The sequence below is a fragment of the Trifolium pratense genome, linkage group LG3 (assembly GCF_020283565.1).
Source record: "Trifolium pratense cultivar HEN17-A07 linkage group LG3, ARS_RC_1.1, whole genome shotgun sequence".
Lineage (NCBI taxonomy): Eukaryota > Viridiplantae > Streptophyta > Magnoliopsida > Fabales > Fabaceae > Trifolium > Trifolium pratense.
The window spans coordinates 29,768,457-29,780,065 of NC_060061.1; the positions used below are offsets into that span (position 1 = coordinate 29,768,457).

At 33.5% G+C, this 11,609-nt stretch overlaps 1 protein-coding gene across 1 annotated transcript; it reads left to right on the top strand.

Moving 5' to 3' along the window:
- The first annotated feature begins 1,354 nt into the window (after positions 1–1,354).
- On the top strand, positions 1,355–10,132 carry LOC123914433 (lysine-specific demethylase JMJ25-like). Its single transcript, XM_045965582.1, has 13 exons — positions 1,355–2,516; positions 2,643–2,758; positions 2,958–3,057; positions 3,141–3,288; positions 3,575–3,638; positions 3,733–4,450; positions 5,408–5,737; positions 6,245–6,610; positions 7,620–7,692; positions 7,770–7,855; positions 8,800–8,919; positions 9,527–9,585; positions 9,782–10,132. Exons 1-13 carry the CDS (start codon positions 1,629–1,631, stop codon positions 9,807–9,809), a joined length of 3,096 nt encoding a protein of 1,031 aa, XP_045821538.1. The 5' UTR covers positions 1,355–1,628; the 3' UTR covers positions 9,810–10,132.
- Positions 10,133–11,609: the final 1,477 nt, after the last annotated feature.

Here is an 11,609-nt window from a genome sequence, read left to right on the forward strand (position 1 = left end):
TATGTACAGTTGGTTTTTAGTTTTTATGTGAAACTCTTTTCCGGTTATAAGAAGAAAAAAAGTTGTTTTAGGTTCATTAGAAAATTAATATATCTGATTGATATTATAGATCAGATATATCAATTTTTCAAATACATTAAAAAATTATTTCTTGGTTTTATATTGACCGGAGAAAGTATATATAGCAAACTTTTCATTGATTCAAGTTTTATATTGGATTCTGTAATAATAAGAGCGGCTAACCCCTATTTGGCGACTCCAGGAGCAACCATTCACGGCCATTATGGGGAGATCCTTTTTCAAGGAGATATTTTAGTTACATTCCTATATGAAAAATCGAAGTTTTATATCACCGTCTCCTTTTGTCTCATTGTTCCTTGGACAATTTTTTTATTATAATTTTTGTTAGACTAAACGCTTGTGAATGGCTACCAAAGAAAATATTCATTCAAAAAAAAAAAAATTCTACTATAATGCAATGCAACAATGGCTACCAAAGCTTATAAAAAAAATGGCTACCAAAGAAATTTTTTTTTTTTAACAAGTCAAAATGAGATATATATATATATATATAAAAGTCTATCAGCACAAGACGTGCCAAAAAGACTAAACAAGGTTACAAATAAAGTTCAAAAATACAGGAACCAAAAGAAACTAAACAAGGCCCAAGCAAAGCAAAGGACTAGACCACCAACTATGGCAGTTCAAAGCTAAAGTACCAAAGAAAATATTTCATATGAATCTGAAAATTCAGGAAAAGCAAAATGGAATGTTCCAAATTATACTACTAAAGTTTTACTTGACATTTGTATGGATGAAATTCGAAAGTGTGGGAAACCAGAAATCGCCTTTAGGCATAAAAAATGAGAAGAGATATGCGAAACATTCAATAAAAGTGCTAACAAAAATTATACTAAACACAATTGAAGAATAAAATGGATAATTTGAGAATTGATTGGACCACCTTTGAAACAACTATGAGTAAAGAAACAGGCTTATTTATTTATTTATCATACTATCACACTAAATTAAAAATTATAAAAATATTTTACCAAACAACTTTTAATTTAAAAATAGCTTTAATATTTATAAAATTTATAAAAAAAATAAGAATTGTCAAACAACTTTAACTTTTTTTTTAAGCTCTTACTTTTAACTTTATTTAAGAACCATAGAAAAGTTGGGTCAAACAGAACTTAAGTGTCATTTGAAATTCTTTAAATTTAATCCATACAAAATTCTCCACCAATTTCTATCATTTTAAAAATTCTACGAATGAATTATCAAAACAAAAAAATTTAAATAAAAGTATTTGAATTTTCTTTCTTATCCAAAATCCAAAATTGTAGTACATAGAATTTGCCTACTTATTTCTACCAAAAAAAAAAAAGAATTTGGCTACTTATGAGGGTTCACCGTTTTATATTCTTTTTTATTTATTTTAGCAATCCGTTTTATATTCCTTGTTTGTACACTCAAGGTTGTGCATATTTGAATTTGCCTACTTAGGGTTCACCGTTTTATATCCCTTTGTTACACTCAAGGTTAGGGTTCACAGTTTTATATCCCTCCCTTGTTTTCTTTCTCAAATACAAACAAACACAAAAAACAAAAATTCCTTTTTCTTCATGGCGAATGAAAACGACAACACCACAGTCCCACTCACACTCACAGAGAAATCCATTCCTGATGATCGAGAAAAAACAACGGCTACTCTTGATGTTGCCGCCGAAACGACGTCGTTGAAGGACGTTCAAGGTGATGACGTGGCAGCCGAAGATTCTTCTTCTGTTAATCCTGCCGTGACTCCAGCGGTGTACGTTAGAAGGAAACGCAGAGAAAAGAGTTTTGCAGAAATCGAGAGGATGAAGAAAGAGGAAACGTTAAAGAATGGAACGGAAGAAGAAACCGGTAAAGGTGATGATGACGTGGTAGCCGGAGGTTCTATTTCTGTTGAAGTTGCTTCTGTTAAGGGAAAGAAGCGTGGTAGAAATAGAAAAACGGAGAAGGAAGAAGAAACGGGTGAAGGTGATGACGTGGCGGTGAAAGATTTTGGTTATGTTGAAGTGAGAAAGAGTGAGCGGCCGAGGAAGAAGGTATCGTATAAGGAGGATGAGGAAGTGAAGACTAAGGGAAATCGTGGTATGAAGAAGAAGATTATTGCTGATTCTGATGTAAAAAATGTTGCTGCTGAAGAAGGGGAAAATGTGAAGAAAGAGGAGAAGAAGAAGAAGAAACCTGTTAGAAAGAAAAATGAAATTTTTAGTTCTGGAGATGAATTTGAAGCTGAACAAAAGGGAGAAGATGTGAAAAAAGAGGAGAAGAAGAAACCTGATAGAAAAAGAAAGAAAATTTCTCACAAATCTGGTGGAAAAATTAAGATTGAGGATGAACTTGTTGGTGAAAAGAAGTCTGAGAGTGATGTGTTGGAGGTAGAGGATCAGGGCTGTCCTTATTCTCCAAGGAGGACTGCTGTAACAAAGAAACCCAAGGTGCCCAAGGACGAAAGAATTAGGGTGAGATCACATGATCTCTTTGCTCTTATATATTTCATTTTGTAGTTACATGCATATGTGTTTGAGTTTTGTGTTACATGGTTTAGGTATGTAATTGTGGTTCTGATTCTGTTTCTAAATTTACAGTGGATTGAACAAGAGTCGTTAATGTGCCATCAATGCCAGAGAAACGATAAGGGCAGGGTTGTCAGATGCACAAAGTGCAAAAGGAAAAGATATTGTGTATGCTGTATAAACAACTGGTACAACTTCATTTACTTGTGCTTTAATTTTTTTGATTTGCTATTATCCTGTATCAGTTATTATCTTGTGTTATTGAATGTTTACTTATTCAGTTGATGTGAGAAACATGATATTTATGGGAAAAATTGGAAAAATATTACTGGTTTCGATTGTAGATGATGAATTCTAACCGGTGTATGTTTTTGTTGTCTTATTAAGGTATCCTCACTTGAAAGAAGATGAAATTGCTAAGGCATGTCCGGTGTGCTGTGGTAATTGCAATTGCAAAGCATGCTTGCGATCATCTACACTTATCAAGGTCAGTTCTCCCCCGTTCTATATTAACTATTCCTGTGATTTTTTTTTTGTATTTTACATCTGAAATGCGATCATGTGTTACAGGCAATTAAAGAAAGCAATCCACAAACAAACAAAGATGGTGATCGTGATGTTGAGCTCTCCAAGTATATGTTGAAAGAACTTCTTCCTTATTTTAGACGATTGGATGAAGAACAAATGGTCGAGAAGGAGATAGAAGCAAAGAGACAAGGTATTTATTCCTCCAAGAATCTCGCTTATTGCAATCCATTTCTTCTTACTGTTTTTCTATCCTCTTAGTAATGTGAGTTGCTTTGGCCATGTATCATGGTTTTGTTTCTTTATTTTATAATTAATTAATTATATCTTCCTTCCTTCTTTCTTTTGGATTACTTACATTAGATATCATGCTTTTCACTATTTTTAATGCACTTGCTTTTTGCTTATGTGTTAAGTTTGCATTTCTTGGTTTCACATGTGCTCCATTTTTTAATTTGTTTTTGGGATGAACATTGCAGGGCTCTCACTTTCTGAGCTAAAAATAGAAGTAGCCGATTGTCCTAAAAATGAGCGGGTGTATTGGTAGGGGCTTATTTCATGTATTTTTGTTTTCGCAGTTATTCTAATTCTATATAGTTGATGTTTAATGCTTATTTTTTTCTTTTTTTTTTTGTAGTGACAACTGCAGAACATCTATATTTGACTACCATAGAAGTTGTACAAAATGCCCTTTTGACATTTGTCTCTTCTGTTGCCGCGAGCTTCGTTGTGGGAAGCTCCTAGGTGGTGCAGATCCAGTTGAGTTTGAGTTTATCTGCCGAGGGCGTGATTATCTGCATGGTGGAAAAGAGAAAATAGAAAAAAATGAACCTCGTGATGCTGTCCAGCCTAAGATTCGTGAATGGTCAAGATCTGAATGGCATGCATACAGTGATGGTAGTATTCCCTGTCCCAAAGTCAATAATGATTGTGATCATGGTTTCCTTGAACTAAGAAGCATGTTTGGACCAAATCACATCTCAGAGTTATTGTGCAAAGCAAAAGAACTGGAAGTAACACTTAATCTACAAGACATAGAGGTGACTCTTGATGGTAGGTGTTCTTGTTTGAAGCCAGAAGATACGCACAGTAACGTAAGGAAGGCAGCTTCTCGTCAAGATTCCAATGATAACTTCTTGTACTGTCCTAAGGCTGTAGATCTACAGAAAAAGGATTTTCGTCATTTTCAATGGCATTGGAGCAAAGGGGAGCCAGTAATTGTCAACAATGTGCTTGAATGTACATCTGGCTTGAGCTGGGAGCCCCTTGTCATGTGGCGTGCATTCCGTCAAATAAGCTCCAAGCATGAATCACTTTTGGATGTGACGGCAATTGATTGCTTAGATTGGTGCGAGGTCTGGTCAATTCTCAATCTTGAGCATGAATTTTGTTTGATATCTAAATCTTAAGCTTTTATTAATCTGTGCTAAATATTCAAAATTTACTATAATTTTCATTAACCTTAGTTCTTATTTTATTTCACATCAGTTAGGGAATAATTTAGTTCATTACATTTTTTTTTTGTATGTTTGAATTTCATACACATTTAACGTATTTTGTATTCCACGTTTTTGGGATTAAAATAAGTTTTGATGCATTTAATTTTGTCCATTACTCAATTCATACTTCATATTTGTAATGAATATCATAGAAAAATAAGGGAGAATACCAATTTTTTGTTCCAACTATTTTTTGGTGGATAGTTTCTCTTTATGAAAAAGTTTCTACATGGTCTGCTGTTTGGGTTATGAAGAGATACTATCCGCAGATACGAAGATATACCAATTTTTTGTTCCAACTATTTTTTGGTGGATAGTTTCTCTTGTTGCAACTTTTTTTGTTCCACTTTTCTGACTTTAATTGCAATGTATAGTCATGATGTTTTCAGTCTTTCAAGCTTGTCATATGCTGATCTTCCGTCATTATCAATAAATCTGGATATTGTGTGCTTAATTTATACGCCTTAATTATAACTTCTCTCATGGTTCTCTTAGTCATAGGTCTCACTCATTTTCTCATTCTCTCATCTTTCACAGGCATCTCAATTTCTTGCAATCTAGTGTCCCTCTTCTTTTTGCTTGATCTATCCAGATACTTTCTTGTTGTCCTTGCATCCATTGGTTTCTGTTCTTGTATCGTGGTTTTTCCCTTTTTCTTATAAATACTAATATCTCTTGTTGAAAATATTATTCTCCAGTGGGAATCTTTTTCTATCTGCTTAGTTTTACTAGTTTTTTTCTTCCTTTACATGACATTCTTATCTATTGCTGGTAATTTCTGCATTTTTTATTTGAAATGATGATTGAATGCAGGGAGATATTAATGTGCACCAATTCTTTACTGGGTACACAAAAGGTCGCTCGGATTGGCGTAACTGGCCACAGGTATTGAAATTGAAAGATTGGCCTCCTTCTAATTTATTTGAGGAAAGTTTGCCTCGTCATTGTGCCGAGTTCATATCTTCGTTGCCGTATAAAGAATATACAGATCCTTTCAAAGGTGTTCTTAACCTTGCTGTGAAGTTGCCCGAAGGCATTCTAAAGCCAGACATGGGGCCAAAAACATATATTGCTTATGGATTTGCTGAGGAGCTTGGACGTGGTGATTCTGTGACTAAGCTCCATTGTGACATGTCCGATGCAGTAAGCTTTTTAGCCTTTATGAGACTAGTGTTTCTAGAATGTCTTGTCATTTTTTTATTTTATTTTGTGTTTATACTCTTATTTGTGTAAGGTGTATAGTTTGTAGGATGTATACGTTGTCTTTGTATGCCATTGCATCTTGAGCTGCTTGTCTTTTAGTTTTGAGTACATGTCTTAAATATTTTCCTCATTACATGTCTTAAAAAATACTCTCATTTGATTAGATATTTGATTTGATGTGTTGTTTTTGTTGATGTTTTGGTATTGATAATTTGAAGGAGTATTATTTCAATGATTATTTTCAACATTTGATAAGTCAGTTTTTGGAGTTGAAATATGATTGATGCCTATGGAATAGAAAGTTGTAATCATTGTTTACTTTTATCTGATGGTTTGCCTTTCCTGATCAATTATTTATTTGTGCTTTTATATTTTGCTTTGTGCCTCTAAGTGCATACTTATTTGAGGAAAATGAATTGTTATTTCCTAAATGATTTGACTTTTTAGGTAAATGTGTTGACTCATATTGCTGAAGTGGAATTGAATCCTGATAGTATTAAAGCCATTAAGGAACTGACACAAAAGCATCTCAAGCAAGACAAGAGAGAGCTACATCTTCATCGTGGTAATCAGGTTGTTGATCCAGTTCGTGAACACTCGGTTGCTGATGATGATGGCCTTTCTTCTGAATCAGAGCTCAATGAGGTTGATGAAATGACAGTGAAAAAGGAAAATAGTTTGTTGGTAGGGGGGGATTCTGTAGATGGTGCTCTCTGGGATATATTTCGGAGAGAGGATGTACCTAAATTGGAGGAATATTTAAAGAATCATTTCAGAGAGTTCCGGCATTTGCACTGCTCTCCTTTAAATCAGGTAATATTAGTTGAGTTAATTTTCTATTATTTGTTTTGATACCCCTTTTTAACATGCTCTATAACTATCCTTATATTATACATATATATATATATATATATATATATATATACACACACACACACATATATTATTAGGAGGTTTGCACCATGATAAAATTGATACTATATGCCTCTTTATTTGCCCTAAGTCATATCTTATGCTTATTTTATATTTCTGTGGTACTGTGTTTGTTTGCTTCTTTACATAGTAAAATATTCTATTGGGCCTCCATAGTGTAGTTTCACTGCCCATATGTTTGTTTTGCTTCTGAACTTGACTTTTGTCACCCATCTAAGATTCACCACTTATTAAAGTGGTTGTCTGTTACCATTCATGGTATGTTTGAAAGGATCTCTCTCTCTCGATCTCTCGATATATATATATATATATATATATATATATATATATATATATATATATATATTGTCAAATAATTGATTATCCCAAAACCTTAAGGTGTTAGGATAGAGCCATATCAATGGTTTTATATTATTTCTAACACGCCCCCTCACGCAAGAGCCCACTTGGGCTTGAAGCGTGGATAATGCATAGGCCCACCTATCATATGCTTAAATTCCACTTTTTAATTATAAAGTGAGGGGAGCGGGGATCGAACTCTAGACCACTTAGTCACAGAGGCTCTGATACCATGTCAAGTAACCGATTATCCCAAAACCTTAAGGTGTTAGGATAGAGCCATATCAATGGTTTTATATTATTTCTAACATATATATATATATTTGTAAAATCTATACCAATTGCCAATTATATGAGATACATGGTTTTAAATTAATATATATGAAAAATAAATTTTATATGAACATTAATTGGTTGCGCATTCCCATCAGATCTTACGATCTTGGTCACCTATTCACATCAGTCTGATGGCCATTCACTTGTTATGTATGCATGTATGTATGTATGTATTTATGTATCTTCTTAAATAACATATCCTTTGGCAATGTAGGTTGTTCACCCTATCCATGATCAAACATTTTATTTGACTGTCGACCATAAGAAGAGTCTTAAGGAGGAGTATGGTAAGTAGTGATTATATTTGACAGAGATGATAAAGCTTCATGTGCCATTTTGTTGACAATTCAATATTGACTTGTAGGAATTGAGCCCTGGATTTTTGTTCAGAAACTAGGAGATGCAGTTTTCATTCCAGCTGGTTGTCCTCACCAAGTCCGAAATCTGAAGGTAAGATTTAAGTATATGATGTAATTGTTTTATCTTTAATGAAGGTGTAATGTTTCCTAGTTTGCCAAGAAGTGTATTTGTTGAAAGTATTATGGTTAAATATGATTGATAATGACCTTAGAACTAACATGATACCTAACAATAATGCTGCCAAGTTCATGAAAGTTTGGGTCCGTCCTAAGTATTGTATACTCATATTCAAAAACCTTATCATGTGGTATTCCAAAAAAAATTATCCTTATCATGTTGGTGTTAAATAATTGTTATTTGATACCAATGTGATAATTAACTTGCTCTTTAGACAACACTACTTTCTTGGTAAAATATTATTCCAACAAGTTTAAACAAATTATTCAGAGGTGCAAAAATGGCTGAACTAACCTATTAAAGCATTTGTAAGGCCGGGTAAATTATAACTGTCTTGAATGGTGTCATTCTATGCAATCACTGTTGGATGGCAAAGGAGGGTTATAGTACTGAACAAGAGATATTGCTCAACCTTGAAATAGTGATCATTCCTCTCAATTGAATTCTGTAACTTACCTTGTGGTTGCGTTGCCGGTCAATTTGATCATAGCAACTGGTTGGAAGCCTTTGTAAAAAGAAGTTCCCAAGTATACCCTTTATTTTACTAAATCGGGACATAATAGTCGCTCTTCTAGGAGCTATTTTGGATTTTTAAATTTTGTTTGTAACTAATGTCTCACAATTCTAAGGAATTGTTGTGGATTTTTTTTCCTAAGAGATTAAATTAGGTGCCACATTTTCTTACTATTGCCGAAACAACTTATCACTGGATTATTGATTTTTTTCGTAAACAATTTTCTTGCACATTTTCTAAGGGATTATTGTAGTGTTACATTTTATGTGTTCATTGCTTTTCTTTCTAGCTAATGCGGTAAAAGTATTTATAAATGTCAATGGTTTGTATCACCATTTTGCAGTCATGCACCAAAGTCGCACTAGATTTTGTCTCTCCGGAAAATGTTGGTGAGTGCTTTCGTTTGACAGAGGAATTCCGGAAACTTCCAATCAATCACAGGTCCACAGAGGACAAATTGGAGGTATGCTGCCATACTACTTTTGTTGGTTTGATTCTGCTGTTTGTACACTTACCAAATATTGAGATATCGCATCTCCTATTTTGTTGTGAGCGTCTTTTAACTAAATTTTGATTATAGTTTTAAAATCTAAAATCTGGGTTTGATCTATCAGAACTTTATTTGTTAGCTTTCAATTGCAACTATTGATGGCACTGTCATGTGCATTTGTGCAAACACTGCTTAGTGAACTGGTTCTAGCATAATAGTTATGTTTACTTGAATTTCTCATTTTTTTAGCATCTTGATCTTAAACTGCAAGGTGCTCATTTTCATTTAATCACCAGTAATCATAATCTAACATAATCCTAAAAAAATGGTAGACAGTCTAGTAGACAGTTTACAAGCTGCTCATCTTGATCTTAAAAAAATGGTGCTTATTAAATTACTCTAGTAGACAAGATTGTACTTATTAATTGAATGTTTATTTGAAGTGTGATTAATGGCTCTAGTTCCTATGTAGTTTACAATGTTCTAATATTAACTGTGTCATATTATTCATATCATATCAATAGATTGTTATTGGTTTTTTGTGTATTTTTTTTCCTGATTGCTGTTTCTTTTGTAAAAGGTCAAGAAAATGATTGTATATGCAATGCTTGATCTGGTCAAAAACTTGGAGGAAGCAAGGTTAGTGATTGCAAACTTTAGTCCCTACGGTTATGGATTTGTGATGCTTGCTCTTATTGAATATATACACTATTCACTTTGCTGTCAAAGGCACTGAGAATCATATCTTGTCTTTGTACATTTTTTCAACTTCTTTAGGCTCATAATTTGCATGTGTATATATCATGAAATTGATGATTGTAATTCAATTTAACAGGAATGGAGAAACTGAGGTTCCAAAGTAAATTGTAAATGTATCTGAGAGCTGAGAGTTTGAATCAAGCTGGGAATGACTTTTTTTTGAACCACTTAGATGTGCTGATCCTGGGTTCTTTTTATTGCAACTGTGGGATAGGATCGCTATTTTGTTCGATCTAGCACACCTTGACGGCATTATATGACTTGTAATGTTGTACACTAATATGCTAATCCGCTGACTTTTAATGTTGTACACTAATATGCTAATCCTCGAGCTGGTCAAGACTTTCCCAGAAGCTAATGCTAGCATTGTATTATTAAACTTTTGAATGCATTCATAATGAAATCTAAATGTCCATAGTTACTAGAAGTGGTGTTGAAATCCTTTGTTCAAGCAATTTCATCCTATGTATTTCCTTATGAATCGTGGTGGATAAATGGTATAGAGGACATGGTGTTTGTGTGAGCTGGCTGGTTTTCTTGCTCCTATAACTTTAAGACTTCTACATTACAACATTGATTCCATAAGAAATACTGTAGCAAACTTTAAGTAGTTGAAACCATTACCATGTGTATTAATCAAATTGTTTGAGTAATAGCAAACTTTAACGTTGTTAGAACACATTTAAGTTCACTTTTAACGAAACATTCAATAGTATAACCTGTTAAAGCTTTTCGATGAGTTAAAAAAAGAAAAACTACATTTTTTTAACCTTAACTATCTTTAAAAATATTATAGAGGGCGTTCCCCCTTGTCCCTGAAATGGAGTGGATCTGGACTCTAAAAATTATTGCTTGTAAGAATTTATTTTTTTCTACCCCAACATTTATCACTTTATCCCAACAATTAAAATTAAATTGATGAATATGTCCTTATATATAAGGTAAAACTAAAAAAAAAAATCATCACACTTTTTTAAAGTGTGCCGGTATGAATATATATACCGGTACACTTTCATGTAAGTGTCCTGGTATAAATTCATACCGGCAAACTTTTAAAAAAAGTACCGGTAACAATTTCAAACCGGCACACTTTAAAAAGTGTACCGGTATACTGTTTTACGTTGTTCATTTATCAAACCGGCGCACTTTGTCTGTTTTACGTTGTTCATTTAATTTGCCTACAGTCACACTTCACATAAAAGTGTGCTGCTATGTTTTTTTTATCACGAATGAAAGGAAGATAAGATTCCAAAACTATTTCCTTAAACTTTTTGTGAAAATTAAGTTAATTTTTTTCCTGATCTAACTGAGATACTGTTGTTACTGTTTTGCATATCATTTGCACTGTTTTTCTCTGTTTCAGCACAAATGAATCTCCAGTTCAGACAAACACCTTCGTAAACATCGGTTAATTTTTCGCCTTTTCCTAATTGAATTGTGAGTTTTTTCTCTTTTGGGACTTTGCTGATTTTGAGTCTTTCGTTTTTTGGAGTAACTCAGTGTTGACAGATAATACTCTGCTGCACATAGACTTGGTTTCTTGCTATGCCTGTTGATTCTTCTATGATGAGTTTGAGTGTTGAGGAACGTAGTTTTATGAAGTAGCGAAAAATGTTTAAAAGGTAGCAACAAATTGGTTGAGGAATGAGTTCTTGTGCCATGGAACGAAGTAGCATGATTCAAGCCGTCATGGATGCATATGCTGAGAAAATTGAAGATGGTGAAGAAAACATGTTGTGAAATTGTGTTTTGTAGTTATGTTTCTGCTGGTATTTATTGGGGATCACTAGTGTCAACAGTATAAGGTTTAGAGAGAAACCCCCTTTGGAATTTGGTTGATCACTTCCTCCTCCTCCTCCTGTTTTCAGTTGTTGATTTTCCAGATTCTATATTTAGCCACGGTT